At 39.9% G+C, this 23968-nt stretch overlaps 1 protein-coding gene across 1 annotated transcript; it reads left to right on the forward strand.

Annotated features, from left to right (window-relative positions):
* Positions 1-1136: 1136 nt before the first annotated feature.
* Positions 1137-20610, forward strand: NSUN3 (NOP2/Sun RNA methyltransferase 3). The gene is made up of 6 exons (XM_082014411.1): positions 1137-1752; positions 3052-3161; positions 5245-5593; positions 7230-7379; positions 7910-8031; positions 20244-20610. The coding sequence occupies exons 1-6, from the start codon at positions 1636-1638 to the stop codon at positions 20503-20505; spliced, it is 1110 nt and encodes a 369-aa protein (XP_081870537.1). The 5' UTR covers positions 1137-1635; the 3' UTR covers positions 20506-20610.
* Positions 20611-23968: the final 3358 nt, after the last annotated feature.

Consider the following 23968-nt stretch of genomic DNA (forward strand, 5'->3'; position numbering starts at 1 on the left):
TGCTTTTTATTAAGAGGAACAGTAGCCTGCCTTTCAAAACGAACTGAAGTTCATTCCCCTAGAGTCAATCCATCTCTTCAATAGCACACAACAGAGATATAGGTTGCAGCTGCATTTTTACTGTGGTGGTGTAGTTTGTCTGTTTGTTTACAATCATGGTATTGCTAGTGAACAAACTATTTAACTGAAGTCCCTTCTTTGCTTTTGATATGTTGCAAATCTTACTGGTTTCAGACACATTAAGCAATGCTGACGGCACCATCTACAAGTAGAATATTGCCCTATATTTAGGGGAAGGCGACTCATTCAGCATACTTTTTTGTTTTATTGGTACAGTAAAATTCAGTTATTGTATGTATTTTCTTGGATGTTACTGGTCTTGTCAGAATTACAACTGCAGAGAACTGTACTTTTTACACCAGTTTTGGTCCGTGTCTCATGGTACAACTCATTTATCAAACAACCCTCTGGTTTCCTTTCACATTTGATAGGTAGGAGGTCTCTATTTTGCTTACTAGCTCTTTGTCGGGGTCCCGATTGAAATGTTTCAAGTAAGTTTTCAAGTTTGATGATAATTTCCATGAGATTTTCATAAATGCCCTTAGTCTTCATTAGTCAGTGCCTGAAACTCAAATATTTATCTATACGATAGCACTCCTGCCTTTACCTTTGCACCCCTTTCCAGTCTGGATTTCAGAGGCTGGTTTGGGCGCACAGGAGCTGTGTGGGCAGCCATTAATCAGAACTGCTGTTAAACAAACTTGCTGTTTCTGCACGGGTTGCTCTTTACTGAAGGAGTTGGCAGATGCTGGTGGACAAGCGAGCTTTTGAGAGAAAGAGGGCACGTGGTGGCTCTGTTTTACTAGGCCAAGATGGCTGCAGCCAAAGATGGCCGACACAGCAAGATGCCCTTCTTCGCAGGAGAGGTTTGCAGGTCTCAGCAGCTCTGTTCAGATGAAGCAGTCTGTAGTGCTTCAGTGCTGCTAAACCAGTTGCAGTTGGTGAGTTGGGGTTTGGTGGTTCTCCTGGTCACTCTTCCCAGAGAATGGGCTACCTGAGAATGTGTGTAAGATGTTTGTGTGAATAATTATCAAGTTTCTATCGATTTTTTTTTCTCTGCAGTAGCAGCAGGTTAAGCTAGAGCTGGGCTCCGGCGTGCTTTAGAGGAGGCTCTTGAGCAGCTGAACAGCAGTTGCAAGGTCTGCATAAGCCTGGACCAAGCCAGGAGTTACGGACTGGTGAAAAGCCATTAGCAGAGCTCCCACAGTGGTGGCATGGATGGCGGCAGCACCTCGAGCAGGCTCGGGGGTGAGGATAGGTTTTATAAATTGATTAATCGCGGCTCCAGTCGCTGCCTAATCCTGATTTATCTCCTGGGGAGGCTGGCAACGCTGGAGGACAGTCCAGACTCCCACGGTTTAAAAAAAAAAAAAAAGAAACGGCAAACAAACAAAAACCGAAGAAACAATCAAAGAACAGACCAAAAAAACCCTCAAACCACCCCCAGCACCTGCTGGGAGCGACAGGGCGCAAAGGAGGTCGGCGGCGGCGGCTCCGGGGCCGGACGGGCGGAGCTGGCCCCGCCCCCAGCCGCCAGGGGGCGCCCCGGTCCTGCCGCCCCGCCCGCCTCCGGCCATGCGACTGTCGCGCGCGGCGGCACGGCGAGTGCTGCTGCCGCCGCCGCCGCTGCCGGCCTCTGGCTCTGGGGCCACCCTCCTGCCGCGCCGAGCGGCCGCCCGGGCCGCGGAGCCGGTGAGGCACGGGGGGGGCGGGGGCCAGCAGCGCGGCAGCCGGAAGCGAGGCGGGAGGCCGCGATCTGCGCTTCCCGGGGCGGGGGCCCGTACAGCGGTACGGGAATAGGCCCCGCCGCCGCCTCTGGAGGGAAGGGCCGCGGCGGGGCGCCGCTGTTTGCTTCTCAGTTTGAAACGGCGGCGTGGGTGGTGTGGGGGCGTTTGTACCAGGAGCCCCGACACGGCCTAGTGACCGGTGCCGGGGTCCCGCCCGCAATGGGCCGGCCCCGTTTGTAATCCCCGTGTCCGGTCTGTGAAAGAGCATGTCTTGGACGTTCGCACTCTGTGCTGAAGGGCCCTCGTGGCCTGTTTTGCCGTCAGTGCCGTGCCTCTCCGCGTTTGGCTGTGGTACAGCGGTGGCTCCCTCTGTGAGGCAGTGCGGCCCCTCTTACGCGGGCATCGCGTAATGTTAGAGACAAATCTGACCCGCAAACGCACTGCGGTGTTTAATTAAATTAAGAGTGAACAGTAGCTCGGAGCTTAGCAGGTCGTCCGGTGCTACCTTGCGTCAAGTGTTCCGTGCGGCGAGGAGCGGTGTTCGGCACGGCGGGGAGGCGGGAGGAGGGACGGTGCCGCGGGCGTGGGGTGGGCTGCGCCATGTCCGTGGGGAGGGAAGTCCCTCAGGATTCCGTGTTTCTTTTCGGGGCTTTCCTTCCGAGTAGCACAAATTTGCTTAGAAACCAAAAGTTCTTACCGCCCTTCCCCCCCAATAAAATATCAAAACTTCATAGGTTAAAAAAAACCCAAAACAACAAAAAAAACCTCCAAGAAGTGTAGCCGATTTTTTTTGCCTATTCCTGGAATAAATTAGTTACTGCAGTGCTTTGTGGCTCAACTCTAGCTGACTTCCACAATGAATCAAATTAATATCTTTTAGTTAAGCACGTGGATTCGTCTTGGCAGAGGTGATCATAGTGAGTGATCATAATCATGCCTTGCTTATATTGCTCTTGGTATATTGGAGTCCCAGGAACCACTCCATTATTCGCATAGTGGATGCGAAGGAGTATTAACAGCAAACTTTGAATGGCCTCTTCACAGGTAGAGAAGAAGAGAGTACGCTACCTTAACTTGTTTGTTCTCTAAAATTTCTGTTATGTCGCACATGTGTGATGTGACCTTGATATTTGAGCATCCTAATATCACTGATACTAAGTTGATTTAAATTAAGAATACATTCCTTTAATAGTTCTAGTGAGACGTATGGGGCGTTTCATTTGTTTGTTTTCACTGCTTTTCTTTTTTCCTCCATTCTCTGAAGCTGGAAAATACAACAAAAAGGAAACTTCAAAAGCAGATTTGTCAAGTCGTTCTGGATCATTTTGAGAAGCAGTACACAACGGAACTGGGAGATATATGGACCAGTGTCAGGTCTGTTGTTTTGGGGAAGTAAGGGAAGGAGAGGTGGTGGTATTTTTTGAGTGCTTCAAAAAATAACTTTGAAGAGAGTCATGGACTCTAACAATTACTTCAGTTTATTTTCAGTTTAGAACTAGTGTAAAAGTGTTGAATAACAGAAGACTGAAGCTTGGAATTTTTTGGTTTTTTCCTTGACGTTATTCTTTTGGATGTGATGAAGTTTCTGTTCTCCTGTATGCATGTGCACTGCAAGGAGACTGCCATTTTATGTGTTTGTTGACCATTTTGTAAAAACGTGGTCCAAAAAGCATCCCTTTATACTTAACAGCTGCTGTTAGGGGTTTTTTTCCCTACGGCTTTGTAGTATTTTGAGAGACTGGGGCAAAGGTGTTAGAAGTACATCCCCTGATTTCTTTCATTAGAAGAAATTGAATATTAACAACACTTACAGAAAAGGCTATTGCTTAATTTGGGCCTTGATCACACAGCTGCTAAATAACTAGCTGTGGTATTGCAAGAAGACGTTTTCCTTTCCCTGCTCGCTGGTGGTTGTCGCTCATAGGAAAGCCATCAGAAGAGCCCTTCTGGAGATGTTCACTGCTTAGCGTATATACTGTTGAGCAGGAATTTGAACAAAAGCAGTTGACTTTGACCTAAAGTGCATGAGGAGGTGTCGTGGTTTAGCCCCAGCCAGCAACTAAGCACCATGCAGCCACTCACTCACTCCCCCTCCCGCAGTGAGACGGGGGAGAGAATTAGAAAAAAACTCGTGGGTTGAGATAAACACAGTTTAATAGGACAGAAAGAAAGAAACAAAATGATAATACCAACAAAGGAATGTACAAGAACAAGTGATACCCAATACAGCAATTGCTCACCACCCAGTGATCGATAGCCCGTCCCCAAGCAGCGATTTCTGCCCCCTGGCTAACTCCAGTTTATGTACTGGGCATGACGTCGTATGGTATGGAATATCCCTTTGGCCAGCCTGGGCCAGCTGTCCTGGCTGTGTCCCCTCCCAGCTCCCCGTGCTCCCCCAGCCTCCTTGCTAGCAGGCCAGCACGAGAAGCTGGACTGTCCTTGACTACTTAGCAACAACCCAAAACATCAGCACATTATCAACAGTTTCTCATCCCAAATCCAAAACACAGCCTCACACCAGCTTCTGTGAAGAAAACCAACTCTATCCTGGCTGAAACCAGGACAGGAGAGCTCCTATAATCAGTGTCATGTTACTTTGAAGGGAAAAGCATCTTGTGTGATTGGAGTCTTAGAAACCGCATGATTCCTCTGAGTGACCTCTTTGGACTAACAAGTAGTTTAAAAAAAGTGTCTCCATTGTTTAAGAAAAAGCTTAGGTGTATAGCATTAGTTTAAGTAAATCAACTTAAGAACTCTTTTAGGTTGGATCAATGTGTATTTCTCTTTTAGACAGTGAATATTCCTGAGGGGTATTTTTTGAGGCTAAATGAAAAAATACTGAGAGAAATTTGAATACAAAATGGGGGAAATCCGTGTAAGAAAGGTCTGAAAAAGTGAACTGAAATATGAACAAGCATGTTCCTGCCATGTAAGCACTGCTTTTTTACCGTCTTCTAGGAATTGGCTGGCTTTTTTCTGGCCCAGTGTTCGCAGAACATAAAAGAAAATTTAGAAAAGAACACTTGTAAAAACGGCATTTTCTGGTGTCGGCTGGAATAACTGTTGCAAAGCCAATGTGATTGGTTTTTGTTGTGATATTTACAACTAACATTACAGTTGTCTTTGTCTCTAGGGAAGTACTTTATAGTCAGAAAGCATTATGCTTCATAATTTATAACTTCTACAGTCATTTGTTAAAGAATTAGGAAAAATAGAGACCATTTTGTTTCTGAAGAAGTTAGTGTTTTAAATCCAATAATTAGAACAGTGGCTTGATTTCCTATTAAAATTATTTTCCTACATACTTTTCTTAATCATATCTAATCAAAATTATTTATTTTTGATTGTATGATAATCATCTGAGGGTGAGGTTGTTATCCTTATGCAAGAAGCGCTATGGAAAGCTCATTTTATTTGCCAAGTTATTAAATAGCTTTTCCTTTTTTCAATCTAGAGATGTACTCACATACCCATTGTGCTGGCAGTATGCCGTCCTGCTTAACAAGTTCAGCCAGTCTGCTGAACTGGAGAACACCATGCGTGTGAAGGGATATCATCCTGCCTTTCAAGGACCTTTGCCCTATCTTCCGGCATCTTTGAAGTGTTACATCAGGAGAACTCCTGGGAGATTCCCTGCACAAAAGCACCAGGCTGGTAAACTGAAAGACTATTACCTGCTGAATGCTGCTTCGCTCTTGCCAGTGCTGGCGTTGGAAGTGAAAGATGGGGAAAACGTTTTGGATCTCTGTGCTGCACCAGGGGGTAAATCAGTAGCTATACTGCAGTGTGCTGATCCAGGTAATGTATTGAGGTGCTGTTAGAAGCAGATCCTTCACTCTGTGCCTGGGTTATTTTCAGTTGTGCCTGTGTCCTGTACAAGATTTGAATTGGGGGCAAAAACCCAAACAACAGTTTATATCCCAAGGAGTTCCATGCTGTTTAGTGAGATTTTTATGAAGTCTTTTTACTTAAAAGAGGATGAAGAATGCAGTAGTTATTTAATATACTGCAGACTGACAGACAAAAGTGAAGTAGCTCTATGTTTTTCTTCCTCCACTGGTTCTGTTATTGTTACTTCTCAAGAAGTTACTTAAAATCATGTAGATTTGTTGGTACAGGGAGGTAAGTAATCTGCAATCTTAGAATACTCATACTTTTTTCTTCTTTTCCTCTGCTGCCTCTCTGGCCAGTGCTATGCAAATAGTATAAGTAAATTTAAGTGTACTGATGTAAAACAGCATAACAAATTAAATGTGCAAGATCTAGGCAGAAGGAGAAAGCTTATGATGAGGAATTCATCTATATCAGTATTCAGTAAGCTCCGTGTCTCAATCCACCTAGATGTTGCAGAAGGGCACTAAGATAATCACAACATTTAGAAGGCAACAGCAAGCAGTAGCTCAGCTCTTCTAGGCCAGGGAGTTAAAGCAAGATGTGATTGCTGTTTCCAAGTTTATATGTTAGCTTGGGTGATAATTGTCTCAAAATGTTCATATCACCTTATGTTCTTACTGATGAGACCATAACTAAAACCACCTGTACCTGTTGATGACAGCTGATTCTCCCTCCCTCTTCTAGAGGAATGAGGCGATGCCAGTGAGGTAAATTAAATGTGGATTGCCCTTTCAAAAGGTTTGGAAAAAAAAACCCCACATTTATTCCATGGCTGCTTCTGAAGATACCAAATTGTTGCTGAGAACATAAGATATAAGGAAATTGATTCTTAATATACCTCAGTGCATGCTAAGATGTACCAAATTGTGTGTGGCAAACGTGGTGTAGGACAGCCTGTGGAGACAAGAAAGAAATTTTATTAAATTAGGAAACAGGACTAAGAGGCAAAGTATGGTGTGTTGCTGGTATGGGTACAAGCAACCACAGTGTTTTTTCTGAAGGGGTAACCACTCTGGCTACGTTGTTAAAAGTAAGTGCAACCAAAAGGCTTTTGTTAAAACACTTCTAGCTTAAACTTCAAATAAATAAGGGGTTGGACTGCTTGACTTAAGATAGACAAAATTGATGTTTTATTTATTTAAAAGGCAATTAGTTAATTAATAAGGGGCAATTACTTCATTTAGACAACGGCTCAAGAAAGGCACTCATTTAGCACTGGTCTTTGGGTGTGGATCATGTTTAAAGTTTGTTTTACTGTGGAAGTCTATTGCTGCAGTAAGTATTCATTAGTAAATATTTATATATAGATTACTCTGTAGGAGCATGTTGGAATTTACAAGAATTCAGCAAAGTTATAAAATGTGCAATAACATAAGCACACGAGGTGTAAACTCTATGGCAGTCATGGCAAAACAGTAGAACTTCTGAAATCGGTGTAGCTCCTTATATTTGTTAAAAAAAAAAAAAGACAAAAAACGCAAAACAAAAACCATAAAGACTTATTTTAGGGTGTTTACTTCATTTTTTTTAATTTTCTAAGGTCAGTTTCACTGTAACGAATATGATGATTTGAGGTCAAGATGGTTGAAACAGACAATAGAATCCTTCATCCCGGATCCTTTGATTAACTTAATAACAGTCTCTAAACTGGATGGTAGACGGATTGGAGATCTTAAGCCTGAATTATATGACAAGGTAACATTATTACTTATTAGCAAATGACATGTCTGCAGTATGCTTTTTTTTTCTTCCTATGCCGCGCTCTTTTTAATTTTATTTTTGTTTCTGGCCCCGGTGAAAATACCTGGCCTATCAAGGAAAATCAAGGTCATGTACAGTATTTGTAGAGCCTCAGGATCACTGTATGATGCCTACTGTGCATTTGTTCACGTATTAGATGATACCCATTTAGCCTTGGTAGTAAATTCTGAAGACCTTGTGTTCTTTGCATGATGTGTAATTAGGAAGGGGGAGAAACAAGTGAAAACTATTCAGGTAGAAGGTACCTTTTGGAGCAGTAATTTCTTATCTTCCCTTTCTCCCCCCGTAACTCTATAAAAAACATCTCAAAATAGTACTCAGATCATTTCTGCCCCTAAAAGGGAAAATAAAAAGGGTATTCTAAGTGTTTGCGAAAGTAAGTTGAGCAAGTTTTTGGCATATGGTGTTCAGGAAGTGCGTATCTTTATTCTGAATTGTCTTATTTGCTCCTATTTGTTGTATAGGTACTGGTTGATGCTCCATGTTCAAATGACAGAAGTTGGCTATTCTCTTCTGATGTTCAGCAAGCTACGCTTAGGCTAATACAAAGGAAAGAGTTACCCTCTCTTCAATTCCAGCTGATAAGGTAAGAAGTGCAAAGGAAAGCTATTAAAGGAGCTTTTAGTAATTAGTAAAAATGACATGGGGGCAAGATTACCCATGTGTAGTAACAAAAATCAGGTTTCACCATGTGAAAAGAATGTGAAGAATATGTTGTTGCAATTGCTGTTCAGAATAAAGAGTTAATCTAGGCTAATGTGAATATGGACATTTGTATGGGGTAATGTAAGCAGTGAGGCGTAGGTCTTCTACTACCGTACTGCTGTACAGCCCTGTTAACTCAGCTATTCACATATATATAAGTCCATTTCCAGATGACTCCGAACACGCTGGTACCATATCAGAATATTTTCAGTGGACACAGCTAAAGTGGTTTCAGATACATTCCTCAGCTGAAGCAAAAAGACATATTTTTTTAACTATCTGTGAAAAATAAATTTGTAAACCTGCCAAGCTGGGCATTCTTTCCGAAAGTCCTTTTGCTGCTGCTGCTGCTATTGTTCTTTCACAGAATTATCCCTTATGGTTCTTTATTACAGTCTTTTTGATAACGGAGCTGTAAGTCGGGACTGGTTACCAACCATCACTTAGGTCATTAGTTAATGCTGCTTCAGAATTTGCTTTCTGGGCTGTTCATATGAAGAGGTTGAGTCCACTATTGCATGAATTTAATACCCATTTGAGTCTTTGTGACACAGAAAGACTACTGATCATAATTGATAGGGTAAAAATGTAAAAGAATGTGGGGTTTGGTGCGTGACTGAGGATTGTTTGTTTATTTTTTCAAGAATATCCACCCAGTAGTTCAAATCAAGGTTGTCATGTATTACACTTTTTAATGATACTGGCCATAAGCTAGCATTTGTGAAGCATTTCAAACTCCACAGTTTTTCTCATTGGGGAAGAAAAAAAGTGACTTCCCAATAATACCTTCTAGACTTGAGTGGTTTTTGCAAAGTAACAGTCACGCCTGAAATCCATCTGTCAAAGCAAGTTGAGGGCAAAATAACATATTATAAAAAAGAAAAAGTTTTTTTATGGAAAGTTCCCATTGCAGTAGTTCAACATAGTTTTGCACGACTTCCAGTTGAAAAAGGCCCAGCAGAACCCTATGATTTATAACAGAAATATGAGTATCTTATTGCAGTAATGCATCATGTCACCCATTTCCTTTGAAGAAATCAATCACATTTAAAACACTGACCTGTTTCACTTTTCCCTTTTCAATATTTGACACACAAAATCCAATTTGTGAAGCCCTACCAAAAGAAAGCATAGATCATGCAGGGAAATTTTGAGAATTTGCATAAATCACTCCAGATTGTAATCTTGAAGTGGAGAACTCATGACAGCAGAGACCTTGTTTTAAAAAAAAGGAGACATTTCTGTCAGGCCAAATCAGATTTAATTGAATTATTCCAAAATCAAGAAGAGAACTTTGCTTCTGTTGAAAGTATACTTTACTATAGCAACAGCAATAAGAATTAGATTTGTAAGGACAAAATACTTTTGATACTTAAGTTGCAGTAAAAGGTTGGTAATTTCAATTTTGTTGCTCAACTTAGGTCTGAGTAGTTCTGTAGATTGACCAATCTATTATGTCCACTAGAATTTTTTTTGTCTTTTAAAAGATTTTGGAGCATATGAAATAAATGGTTAGGTTGTAGATTTAGAGATTACAAGCTTTATCAGGTAAAATATTTGACATATACTTAGTAAATTATATAGCTGTCTGCTGTATTTTTGTTGTTCCTTTTATTCTGATCACTTCAGAATGAATTTCCAGCACTAATGACATCTCAGATCCTGTGCAAAAGGGAAAAATGAAATGATGAAACTAGGAAAGGCTAAGTGATTCATGCAAGTGCATTAGAAGTTTGGCAAAACTAAAATTATGGAATGCTACCCAATTCAAGCCTTTGTTTTATGGCTAGTGTGCAAAATTATAAATAAAAAATTGAGTTTGAATCCTATCTCTGATACTTCCAGTAATATTCAGGAAGGCTGAACCTGCATTAATCCAGCTGTACTGCATTTCGTGTGAGTCAGCTCATGCAAAGCTACCTCTGGTTTATCTGTTCAGATTATTTGGTGCTCACCTTGGTTCCTGTATCTGTAAAACAAAAACAAGTATAAGGCTGAATTGCAGCAATTTTGTTGAGTGTAGTGTAAGAAGTATTACGTGATTTGAAGATGAAGCTTAAAGTGCAAAGATCAAGCATTGTTTCAGTTTAGCAGTAGTATTAAGTATAAGGATAACACACAAATCAGAAGAATAAATGCAAAGAGGAGTTCTGCTTTCATTTCTATCAAGTGACACTCAGCCCAAAATTTGGGATTCCCTCTTTCTTAATCTGTTTTTCAGGGTTTGGTAATTTTGAGCTTTTTTTCTTTTTTTCTTTTTTTTTTTTCTTCCTCCTCCTTCCTTCTTTTGCCTTTTTTTCCCCCTTTTTTTTTGTTTTCTTTCTGTTTTCTTTTTTCGCAGAGCAACTTGAGGGGGGAAGCTGGGAAGGAAGGAAAAGTATTTTTTGCGGTACAGCATAATTAAGTACATAGTCTTCAGAGAATGAAGATCTGAAGGAAGTGTTGAAACTGATGCAACAGTCTTCCTACTCCAGTCTGAATAAAATCTGAAATGTAAATAAGTGTCATAAATGCTGAACAGCAAATGTTATAAGCAGGGTGGGCACCACTGATTTGAAGGAAATTGAAATTGCAATGATTGTTAATACCAAAACTAAAGCATCCCTGCTGAGTGCTATAATCCTGGAACACACTGCAAATCTTGTTATTTGGAGTGTTCATGCAGAAAACAAATTGCAAAGTAAGTAAGGAAGGTTTATTTCCTGATACTGAATGCTAGCACAAAATGCAGTGGTTCCTGTACGTGAATTGACCAATGCTATCAGTTCTCAGATAGAAATTAAAGTTTGTGTTAAGCTCAAGTGCATAGAACTTAGTGGCGAAACTGTTATGGATGTTGTCATTATTCCTAGAGCAGTTACTGCAGCTGAAAGAAACTGTATTAGGGTTCAGCTGAAAATAAATCCAACAGGATACAATTTAGAAAATGCAGCAAAGGCATTCAGAGTACTGTAACTCTTCTATATGCAACACCTCTCAGTAATTAAACAGCTCTGATAGAGTTCTGGTCCATGGGAGCTCAGACTAACTTCAAAAGATACATATTGGTTGACTTTCCTTTTTTACCTCTTTTTCTCCCTAGTAGTTAGCTACAAGGATGATTATTTTGAATACCTATGACATGCATGCACAAAGTTAAGAATTTGGGGTGAGAAGTTTGAAGTATGTTTTGGATTACTGGTGGCAAAATAAGCCATACAAATGCTCATTTTCCTAGATGATCTCTTGAGTCTTATGTATTCTCATTTTTCAAAACTCAGGATGAAGCGTTAAACTTAGTTGGAGAAATACAGAACACTGTTTATTCTTCCTAGTTAATTAAATGTTTCAATCCCTGTTTTGCTTATAAATATAATGATTTTTAAGGAGCTATGTCTGTATTTGTATATATATAGTTCTGTGTAACATACATATCTTCTCTTGTAAAAACTATGCACCTGGAGTGCAACACTGAGATAAAATGAATGTTTCCTTCTATAAAGAACTTTTTTCCTTTGGATATCAATCCTCACATGGTATTTGAAACTGCTGACCTTTTTCAAGAAAAGGTTAGCAGAAGTTTTGGGTTGGTTTTTTTTTTTTCTTTTCTCATTTAATAGTTTGGGAGGCAAGAGTGTTGTGCATATGCTTTTACTTGGAAGGAGAAATAAAATAAAAAAACTCAGCCCAAATGTTCTGAGTCTATTTTTCTGAATTAAAGGGTACTTAAGCTATTATTTAATGTCATATGTAAGTAACCAGGTGGTGTGCAAGTGGCTTCATAAAACTTTTGATCTGTGTTTGTCTTGCTGCTTCAGTCCTGGGCTTCACCAGAGCAGAGGATCATGCAGCCACTTTGCATGGTGGTTTACCAATCTGCACACCTGAGAAGTAAAATGAGTTTGACATTTTCCCTTAAGTCGTTAGGTAAAATGTGCAACTTAAGTCTCTAAAGGCTATTCTACATGCCACAAGACCTGCTTGATTTTCTCAAGTCCAGGCCTTTGAAAATATATCTTACTTAGAATAAATGTTAAAACTTGTGATGAAAATGTAGGACACAGATATAGCAAACCTTAAGTTACAAGCTGCTCGGTTTTCTCTGGTGTGTGAAAATTAGTGACGTGATTTCATAGAATACATTTAGTCATAGATTTATTTGTTGGAAAGTCTTTTTCACATAATGTGTAGGAAATACTGTGATTTACTGGAAAAATCCTGATACTCCTCCTCCTGCATTCAGTGTCACCTTTGTGTTTTCACTGAAGTGTAGAGTTTTCCACATGTACATAGAAGAAGAATTGTGTGCTTTTAATTGTGGGTTTTTTTGTCGTTGTTGTAGAGTGAAGGCAAAAATTGTTTTTTAAAAATACACCATCGTATATTTAGCATATGGTACTACTGCACCATTTCTGCTTTGATTAAGACAGAAGCCTTCGTAGCACATGGGCATGTAATGATGAAGCAAAAAGGAAGATACTTGCAATTAGCTAGTTGTCCTATCCAGGCAAAATTACTCAGTTTTGCTGGTGATTTGCTACTGATGAAAAAAATCTCAGCCTTTAACGTTCATTGCAAAGGCAAGGGGAGCCAGTGTCTTGAACCTTTAAAAAAATCTGCTATCGTAGAAATTGCTTGAGTTTTAGTGTCAGGCATTAGAAGGATGGCAAGGCTGAATGTCATGGGGGAAGGAGAAACACAAGGGAGTCCCTCCAGAAATACAGCAGCCATCTTGTGCCATAGATTTCTGTTTCAGCATGTGCTGGTCTCCTGCACAGGAGCTCCCTAAGTTCAGGGGCATTCTGGAGTGACCTGAGGGAATTCTGAAGCACAGCTCTCGAGGGGGAGAGGTGAGCTGAGGAAGGAAGTGAAGTGGATGCCATTTTCTGTGGAGAAGGGAAAGAAGGCACATCGGAAAGTGGAGAAAATCGCATTGGGAATTGCTTCATCACACTGTTCTTCAGCTTTTTGCTTGTATTTTTTCCCTTTGCTCCTCTGTAGCGGACCATTTAATCCACCTGGCTTATCTGTAACCATCTAGTCAGTCAGCTCCACTGGGAATTTTTTAGAATTCCCGCTGTTGGACCAACAAACCTTCTATGGGTTGCGTGGATGATTCTGTCTTTAACCACTTTCCATCTTGGAAAAGCTGAATAGTTCATATAGACCAGTGGCCTCAGACCAGTGGCCTCAGGCTCCAAATTGGCCAGGGCTGTCTTACTGGGCAAACCATGCTCTTCTGTACATCCTTGCCCCTCTGGATGAGAGCAGTTAGATCGCTGCTGACTAGACGGGGAGTCTTTATTTTTTATTCTGATTCTCTGTGCTTAAATGTGTCATGTTTGTGCAATGCCATTCCCTGAAACACAGTTGGTTATTTTGCTGGAGGTATGAGGCATTTAACTGAGTTTTTTAGGCTCATGGTTGGTTTGAATTTCTTCACAGAGCACGTGCTGTGGCTGTTGTTGTGGTTCCATTTTGTATTCCATCAGAGATGTCAAAATAAATGTTTTATGATTTTTTAACTACTGCCTGCTTCCTTAAGCCTTTGCAGTGCCCTGAGAGTAACTTATGGATCAAGTCCCTTATGATATGTTGCAAAACAAAGTTTATTGAATTAATAAATAGATGCACAAATGAAAAATAAGCTACCAGCAGCTAAGGTAGCTGTTTTGGTATCATGGATTTAAATTCAGACACAAATTTTGCTTTAATTTCACCTTCAGTCCTTTCTATGTGTATGTGTTTTTCATAAGCTGTAATGAAAAATGCTAACTCTAAAGCTGCGTGGCGAAGTCTGTAGCGGGCTTCAGGAGTCTTTTGTTCTCCCTTCTCTAGTTGAGAAGGTTCTGCTGGGCTCTTTATGTTTTTCTTCTTGCAAGTAATAAGTTTAAGTTGGTAAGAGGGATGGACCTTTGAGAGTGTATAAGCTAAGAAGGTAATTCTGGTATGACTAAAACGGTGGAAGGGTTGAAAGTTTGTCACAGCAGTAGTAGTGGACTACGTCTGGCTGCTGGAGGCTAGCCAGCTAGAAACAGCCTTGCTGTTAGTGATACTGAGCCTGCAGAAACCCAGCATGTGCATGTGCGAGGCAGCTGCAATATTGAGAGTGGAAGCAAAATTCTTGAGCGTTGCATTGGCACTTGTGGCTCTTAAATCTGAGAATGGGAAGTAAACCAATCTGTTACCATTACGTTACAGTTCTGGTATTGCGAAGGGTATCTCGTAGCCCTGTGTTAACAGGATGAGTATTTCAGAAGTCACCATGCATTAGAAGAGAAAACTCAATGTTAAACTGAAGGTTTGGTCTTTGCTTTAGAAGAAATATAGAAATTAAAATTGTTTGCTATAGAAATGTTACCAGAATTATTGTGACAGATTTTGGCTAGAGCAGAACAGGGTGGGTTTTTGGGATATGTGGTGTTTGGTTTTGGGGGGTTTTTTGGTGGCTGAGTCTACTTTCGTTTATAGTACACTCTAATGCTGAACAAAAGCAGTTCACTTCATGTTTCTCCTGTTGCTACTGTGTCATTCTGAACTGCAATGTCCCTCCACAGTAGCAAAGCTTAGAGAGGAGCAGAGGGAGTATGTGCTTGGGGTGTGGAGAGAATACATGAACTCAGGTCTCCGTCTCTTGTGCACCTCTGTCACTGCCCATCACAAAGCAATAAAAAAATTGGTGTTTTGACTCAGGATGAATTTCCTTATCAATTTGACTTGGTTTGGAGGAAAAAAAAAAAAGGCAAAACCTTTAACATGCAGGCCATATTACCGCGAGGTATTTAGAATCTTTTAAGAGGAAGAAGGAAATGTATGATATCTTTAGTCAATAAAAAAATTAGGATTGAGGATAAAAGGAAATGCATCTTGAGATGCTTTATTTCTTGAATAGCTTATAAAAGGGTTGGCAGTGTTTATTCTGATCAGACATTATCTTGCATATTGAGCAGAAATACATCCCAGTTGCCAAAAGATGGCACTGTTGAAGTGTTGTATTATTTTAAAATTGCCCTAAATATATGTAATCTTTTTACTTGAATACTGAAAATGGTTGAATGATTAACATAATTAATACTGACCCTTCCAATGGCATGCAACATAAACCCAAGCACAAGGAGGAGTATGGTGGACATGCAGGTGCTAGCTATACTATGAAATATATAGTGTCTGCCTAGTTTTAAAAGGATGTTGGAGACACCAAGACCTTTATAATGAACAAAATCTCAGCCTATCATGTTTAATTTTCTGTAAGTGTGAAAAATCTTTTGGGGTTCTTGCTAATTATGTTGTAGTTGCATGTAAGAATATTTTGGTTTTATAGTGTTGTTGTGTGGCTCTAGAGTGGTCTTTTTTTTTTTCCCTGAGATATTAAATAATAATACTGTTTTTCCCAATTTATTGTTAGCATCTTCTCCATTGTTAGTTTTAAAGTAAATTTTGAGAAATAAACTAAATAAAACTGCTTTAAAATAACATATTTATTTTAAAAATCTTACCCAGTATTCCTGTAATATGAGGGGTTAGGATAGATTAATGGATTTTTGGTACCTCTGACTTCCATAGTACAATACGTTCTGTTGAACCTGTATCCAAAGGCATATCCTGCAAAAATATAAAGTATTGCTAATACTTTTTTTTTTTTTCTTTAAACCTCATTTATAATAAGGAGGGGAGCAATCTGCATGTGTTAAATTGTTTCAGAGTACTTCCTGAATGGGCTGCATATCAACCACCCTTTTGTTTGGATTACAGATGTGTCTTGGTTTTATGTGCTGGAAAGATTTAAGTGTGGATTTGGTGGTATAAAGTGATAATGTTAGTAGTTTAAAGCAAGTGTGGAAAGCATCAGGCAGGTTTCTACAGAATGATGTGCCAGTGAATCTCACTGTCCTGCAGTTTTCCAGCTATTCTAATTCCACGCTATTGATGATTTGAAAATATAATTAAAATTTTGGACTGTTTGATACCACTGAAGTCTCGTAAATTGTCATATGCTAATATGTGCTAAAGTTGTGTTCAGAACCTCAGAAAAGAGCTGACTTTTTTTTCTTTAGTTTAGCATGTATGTTGTCTTGGAACAAACGTGCAATAGTACTTGCAGTTTTATAATGTGATTACTTCTTTGGCATACTGCTTTGTATTGTCTTCTGGAAGAACTAGCCTTGGAGATCTTGTATACAGGCCTTACATGGAAAATAGGACATGTTTAATGGATTGTTGTGCATTTCACCAATTTCAGTCTTTTCTGCTTTGCCTTGACTATCTTCTGGTGCTAAAACAATAACCTCACACTCCTGCAGTGGTGTAGCATGGTAGCATGCAGCATAAAAGCTTGTCAGCTGCCGACAGCGGTGCTTCTTTAGGGTCTTGATTGCAAGTACTAACGGGTTGTCATGTTACTAAAACAAAAATGGTTATAGGGAAAGGTGAAAAAGTCATGAGGCTCCGGGAGAAGTTTGCTGTACTTTTAATGTGTATTCTTATGTTTCTCCATATTGAGCTTGAAACTGCAATATCAGTGCCTCTACCATGTAAAATGAGTTATGGTAAATGTATATACCTGAATTTAAAATGATGAAATTAAGTATTACTAGATCTATTTTAAACTGAAAGTTTTAGTACTTTAATAAACATGAAGGTCATGTGTACCAGTAAGAGAAAAATAATTGCAGATTAATTACCCTTAAGTAATGTATTTTATTTTTAAACAATGTATTGTAAAAGAGGAAGGTGAAAAAATATTTTAGGGTCTTCTGCCCTAGCACCCTTTTTAATCAGTCTAGATTTTGAGCCCATTTTTGGAAGTTGCAAAGCTAAGAGTTGAGCTTTAAGTAAGGATTTGGGTATAATCGAGATGCCTAATGTAGGAGGAATTTTACATTCTTAGATGGTGGAGTCATAGTAGCAGTGGTGGGTTCTGCTAGATGTCTGTAAGGTATGCTCCAGCTCTGACCCCTATCCCTTGGATAAGCTTGTTCCCCTCCATCGATTATAGAGGAAGACTAGTTTCTTAAATTTATTTGAACAAATTCTCCTATGAATGAATTCTCTGTCATGCTGATGATAAGGGGACCAAAGTCCCTGAATCTGCTTAGCCCAGAGGAGTATCACCCTGTGACTTTGAGCCCAACACTTCTTCACTTTGAATTTTGCAGCTCAGTGCAAGTTTATCAAAAGCCAAACACGGCTTAATCAGGGATGGCGGTCGGTTGACTTTGAACACAGCCACTGAAACAACTGTTGCTGAACTTGACAAGATGGATAGATACATTGATTAACCTTGCTGTGTGAAGTAATCCTGCTTAGATATTTTAATTCACGACTTAGGTTCAGAATAAAGATAACTGCACTGAGCAGCCTGACCTTCTTGGGTCATTGGCCAGTGAAGATTCCCAAGCTGAGAAGGCTTAGAGTTAGGGGTCTTTTGATGTGAGATTTCCAGGATTTTGTTCAGAAGCCTGTGCTGCTCTTTCCTCTGAATCACTGCCACAGCAACTCAGTTGTAGAAGCACGGTGCCTTTGAAAGTGTTGTCTTGAATAGTTGTTAGTTTATATATGGTAAGAAATGGACACTTAGCAAGCGTCCAGGCTTTTAACCCTGTAAGCTGTAGCTTATCTACTTTTTTGGTATTTACCTTTACATAATAAAAATATTTTCTCACTTGTTTAAATGTTCATGTAGTATTCAACTTACAGGTACGAAAGCAGTTTCCGTTATCTGCTTCTATGACTAAAGTTAGCAGGTATGGTAAAAGTACATCTTGATTGTCATGCAGAAAACACTTTTCACACTTCCAAACCAACTAGCTGCCCTCTCATGGCTTTCCCGTACGCATGGAAAAGGTATAGCTGGAGGGGGAAATTCTATGAAAATGAGTAAAGCGGCTGATTTCTAATAGTACTGTGAAGATCAGCCAACTTTTGAGGGCCCGTTGAGACTTCAGCTGTGTTCTCTTTGAGTTCTAATGTGAAAGATAGAAAGCAAGCAACTATTACATGGGCAAAAAAAATGCTTTTGTGTTTTCTAGTACTGGTATGAGTCCAAGGAGACAGGGGATCAGTATGTGGTTCTCTGTCTGGCTGTTTGTTCATGAGGAGGGAAGGTTGTACATTCCTGCTCTGCTTTACCATAGTTACTTTCCATACATCTGGGCATACTGTGGTTGCTCAGACAGGCCAGAGAGCAGCACTGTGAGCCTTGCCCTTTTAAATAGGCAGCTGCAGCCACAGCAGAATGGCTGCAAACAAGGAAGGTAGCTGGAGAGGCAGTGGAGACGGCTTAGGGCCTCAGGTCCAGTACTGGTAGTCTGCTAAGGAGTATATGTGTGTTGGAACATGGAGGGGAAGAAGGCTGAATATCTGGAGCTGGGCAATTCACATGCATGCTGGTAATTGCAGAATTTTAGAAAATAAGATCTGGAAGGGATGTTAGGATGGCACCTGTTCTGTTTTACTGTCTCAAGGTGGCATTGTAAATGCTGTCCCATACCAACATGTGTCTAAAGCATTCTTAAACATTTTTGCAGACTCTCAAAAGCTACTCAGAGGTCTAAGATAAGCTTGCAGTTTTGTGATAGCTTTAGCTAATTTTGGAAGTATCCTAGAATGAGTCCATTAGGCCAGTTAAATTGAAAGTATTCAGACTACCTAAGTACTCTGTAACCTGTTCTTTACCTATAACAGGCTGAACTTGAACTGTTCACTCAAGCTAAATGTGCTAGCCATCTGCTCACTCTCTGTCTTTTTACTGAAGACTGATACAACAAAGGTATTAAACATTGATTTTTTTTTTTTTTTTTGAGCGTTGTCTGTTGAGAGAGCTTTGTTCTCTTACGCTAACTAAAATTGGAGTATAGACTCCAGTAAAATGCATACTTGGCTTGCTGATTAATGTAACTGGGACTCATAGAAGAAATGAGCAAGACAATGTGTACAGTCTCCAGCGAAAGAGGTTGGGTATAATACGCAGGAGTTTTCACCTGGGAAGATGAACAGAGTTGTATTATCTCTGTTTGTTTCAGGAATTTGTCCTGGTCTTTCCTTATTATTTCAGACAGGACTTTCAGAGTAGCTTTGATCTGTGATCTGCTTTGATCCTGCTTGTGATGAGACTTTTCTTTATTGATTCTTTTCCTGGAAAGGCCAAATCCTGTTAAAAGGACTTGTCTTTTTCCCCCTTGTTTTTTCTTCTTTCCTTTCTCAACTGTTTTTGTTCAGATACCACCCTTAGCAAATCCTCAGCTTGTCTCTGGAGGAATTTCTGTTTCAATGGCATTGTGTTTGTTTGTCTGGGCTTCGAATCAGGCTCACTGCATTTGCAGGCTGCTCACCTCATCTGGTTTGAAGATGTGTTTTTTTCTTTTGTTTTTTTCTTCTTTTTATTTTTCCTGTAGATTGGGGGGGGGGTGTCAATACAGTATTGTCAGTAGTATCTACCAATCTAAGATTATTCACTGTCTTTCCATACAGCATGACTGTGTGTGTCATTGTGCTATGTGTGTATCTGCCCTGCCCTCGTGCACCTCCTAAATTCCCAGTGACACACTTGCAGTCCCCTGAGTGCCTGCCGTGTTGTCTCTCTGATATTCACAAGATGAGTAACAGCATTCACCTGTTTAGATTCCTTTGTTTTGAAACAAAAGTTTTGTTTGGGGAACAATTGTATTTTAATGTGGTATTCACTTCTGTTTTCCAGAAGCAGTGAGGTGATCTGTCTGAATACTAGTTTACAACTCAGTCCTTGAGCCATTATGTCCTTGAAGGCTCCAAAGTGTATGATTAAAAGGGATTAGCTTAAGAGTGCATTTTAATGGGAAACTAAACTATAAACTATAATATAAATACAGTTTGAACTATATTCTGCAACTCAGAACAGATGCTGCTTTCTGCTTGTCATTGTTGTGTTAAAAATAGCTTCGGTTAACTGAGAATAAATTAATAAATGAGAAAGCAAAATGTGTTACAGGTAGCTTCCTGACCTGTTTCATTATGTTATTTTTCTCATATATGTTTATACCTATTTATAACTCTAGATTTATAAGCCTTACATGTTCTCTTTCCCCCACAGTATGTCACTTCTTACGTTGAATTTTTTGTTGTTTTTGTTACCTGCAGGTCTGCTATTAAAGCGTTGCGTCCTGGTGGATCTCTGGTCTATTCTACATGCACTCTGTCAAAGGCAGAAAACAACAATGTAATAAATATGATTCTAAACTCCTGCAGTAATGTTATGCCTGTAGACGTAAGTGAAATGGCCAAAGCAGTCTCTCAGGAGTTCACTTTTCTCAGTGGTACGCAACAGCATGAACTTCTGATTCTCCCAGAGAAAGGGAGAGCATGGGGTCCAATGTACGTAGCTAAATTAAAGAAAATGTAGTCCATCTGGTGCCTACTAGTTTTTTATAAGGGATATGTGATAAATTAATATTTATTTTCTAATACAGTATGTATATATGAACATATCCAAGGCAACTGAATTTAGACCCTTGCAGTTCTGTATCAGCTGCTGTCTAATAAAAAGGAAGCTAGACACTTAACTTAGTTTAGCTTAAAATACTAAATGTGTCTTCTACTGTGGACTTGTGGGTCTCTGTGAAGCCCTTATGAAGTCAAGGGAGCTTTGTATTATTTTCAAGATGATGCTCTTAAATGGATTTATATTCTAGAATAGAGGCCTAATGTGGTGAGGTTTTGCACCGGCTTTTTGCGGTTTGTTTTTTTTTTAATTACTAATTTGGTTTTAATAAAGTATATTTTAAAATTAATGGTTTCAATGGTCTGAAGTCATGGAAAACCTGTGTTCTCTGTCAAACACGTCTAGAAATCTGTTTTCTTGTAAGAACTGATTTGTATGCAGAGTCTGTCATCTTAAGCACTGACTATTCCAAGCACTGGCAAAACAGATTTCACATTTGCTAAGTTGTTTACTGGTCAAAAACTGTCTTTTATTTACAGTCACAAAGGTCAGCAGCTATATTGACACCAGCTTTTTTTTTTATATATATTTTTGTATTTTTGAGCTTATAAAAATATAAATTGAAAGAGTAAATTACGTTGAAATGTCCTTAAAACAGTAGATTTAGATGTGTTTAGCTTTGGTACTCAGTTTGTGGCATAATGCAGTATATCCAGCAGTCTCTAGAGCACATGTTTGAAACACAAGCAGGGTGATTAATAACCACAATAATAGCACAGCATTCAGAGAATTTTGTCACATAATGACAGTCATGACGAGTAAAACAGCCAATCTGGAGAAGTGGCTTATCCACTGAGTTTTGAAATGTTATGTGAATTCATGATGTCATACCTCTGGTGTGTAAGGAAAGAGAGTCCTAGTGAGAACATGTATTGATGTCGTTTATAGGCTCCCTCAATTCTGCTACGCAATGCTGTGGATAAATAGGTAGACGAGCACATGTTCATGCATATGCACATGCAAACTATATCTTCCTACGTACTGCCTCTGGGTTAGGTATAGCAACTTCTTATCCAGCAGTGCTTGAATTATGCCTATGAGTGGATCATGTCTTGAAACAGAATCCATTTTCATCCCTCTCCAAGCAAAGAGGAGCCCTTTCTCTGATTTAAGCTTAGAATAATTGTTTTTAAGGAATGGTGTTTTAAAGAACAGGGGGTTTTTGTGGTAGATGAGTTGCTTGTGTGGAAATGTGTGTGTGTGAGACTGTGTACATTTATATATTTCATATGTTTTGTCTTTACATCTCTGTGTGTTTGTGTAATTATAAGTTTTTTGCAATCTCAAACAGAATTTGTTAATGCAGATTTGATTTTTTTTTTCCCCCGAATACAAATGAATATCAATTTGTAAATACTGGAAAAACTACCAAATTGGTGATTCTGCACCGCGTTAACAAAGGCAGGAATGAACCTGATTGCCTGAGGTCTTCTGTAAGGAGCTCCATGTAACCACGCTGGAAACCCAGTAGTTCTACATTAAATTCTCCAGGGATTCTGTTGCTGTGAGCTCAGAAATACTTGTTACAACTCTGACTGAACTGCCTTTTGTCTCTGACAAATTCGGTTGGCTTTTCACTGCCTTTATTGTCTGCTCACCTTGCTACAGTGATGAGCCTTGACTCTGCATTCACACCAGTTCTCTGTCAGTACCCATGGTCATGGAGCACTCGACATCTGTCCCCGCTCTGAGTGCTGTGGCTGCTGGGAAGGTCCTGTCCATAGTACCTAGAGCAGTGAAGAGGGCAGTGTTCAAAAGCAGAAAGAAAATCTTGGTTGCCTAAAAGCAGATGCTAACCATGAGCAGTGACTTTGGTTCTTCTGGCTTCTACGACTCAGAGGAGGATGGGTTGGGCAGTTTTCCCTCATAATAGTGTCTCCCTGCTGCACCTTTTGCCGAAAGAAATAAATGGATAAGGTACTCTGCCCCTTTGGTGCATGAGCTCCCACGGTTATTGTTTCCCCTACTTTGTGATGAGAAATGTTTGAGGTGCCCCTATAGTGTTAAATTGTCAGAAGTATCTCTGAAAACTTAAGAGGATATAAAGCGTATGCAACTTGAGGCACAGAAGTTACTAATGTATGCAGATGGTATTGTGTTCCTGTGAAAAGACCTAACAGCATCTGTCCCAGAAACATTAAATGTAATATCCAGATTTGGAGTCATCTCGGGCTACTGGATGAAATAACAATACCCTTGTCAAAATGCTTTCCATCAGTTTTATTTGTCCCGTGGAAATTGAAGTGGAAAGCCAAGAACGTAACTTACTCGGGGATGGAATTAAATACGTGGTTAAACTGAATCGTTGAGGAGAGCGTGGGCTAGGTGATAACGGAAAGAACAAAGGGATCCTTGAAAACTGAACTTGGCTCAATCTCAGCAGATGTGTGAGTCCCTGTGAACTGCATTGCATTAGACCTAAATCGTGCAGCAAGGCCTCCTGATGTATGTAGAAGTTGCACTGAGTTCTGCATAACCCTTTGCTGTTCTCCTGAAGTTTCTTTTCAACTAGTCTAAAAATGCACCAAAAAGGGAGAAAAAATGAGGGTAGTCAATAGGTGTGATTTATTTTGCTTTGTAGCAGATGAATGCTAGTCCGGAGTGCTGTGGAGTTGGTTTTGTTCTGTTCTAAGCGGTTCTGGGTGATGACAGGAATTTGGTAAGCACATGTGGAGGGAGAAGGGGGTGAGAAGGGAAAAGCAGAGAGGATGGGAGGCATGCCTGTGGAGGTAGGGGGCAAGGTTTGCACATGTGGAGAAGTGGCTTCCACTCAAGGATACTTCCTGAAATGGTTTTGTGTCCGTTCAGGTATGTCATAGATACTTCTGATGTCCTAAGATGACTTCTGCTCACCTTCAGGACAAGGCTGCAACATTCTCCCTTTTTACACCTTTTTTCCCAGGGAAATGTAATTTAATTCCTCTACTAGGTCCTGCTTCCTCTTTGACAAGCAACACTGGTGGAAATGGGGTAGCAAAGAAGTCAGCCTCTCTAACTTAGAGGAAATTGCAGCCCTGGGAAAAAGTCAGATGAGCAAGATGAGGCAAGAAAATGACCTTTTTTGTTCTGTTGTGGAGTAGCCAGAGAAATCTGCATGGTCTCTAAGGCAGGCAATGAAGAGAGTGTTTGTGCAACTACTCACAGTCATATTGTGCATAGCACGTATCAGTGCCAGTAGACTTCAGAGGCAGCAGAGATAACTGGAGTTCAAATACTATCATGCTTTTCTGCCATTCCCTTTTCAAACATACAAAAAGCAATTTCCCTGTTAGTTTCAGGGGGCTTGGCACAACAAGAAATGAAGACGTTATATAAAGGCAACTTCAGTATTTGCCAAATTTTATCCTTTATTCAGTGACGTCTG

Source organism: Phaethon aethereus (genome assembly GCF_964289735.1).
Source record: "Phaethon aethereus genome assembly, chromosome: 1".
Taxonomy (NCBI): domain Eukaryota; kingdom Metazoa; phylum Chordata; class Aves; order Phaethontiformes; family Phaethontidae; genus Phaethon; species Phaethon aethereus.

Excerpts from the sequence above, each read along its gene's own strand:
- NSUN3 (XM_082014411.1), top strand. The coding sequence starts at position 1,636 with ATGCGACTGTCGCGCGCGGCGGCACGGCGAGTGCTGCTGCCGCCGCCG. Across the intron at positions 1,753-3,051 it reads CCGCCCGGGCCGCGGAGCCG|CTGGAAAATACAACAAAAAG; the intron begins GTGAGGCACGGG and ends CATTCTCTGAAG. Across the intron at positions 5,594-7,229 it reads AGTGTGCTGATCCAGGTAAT|TTTCACTGTAACGAATATGA; the intron begins GTATTGAGGTGC and ends TTCTAAGGTCAG.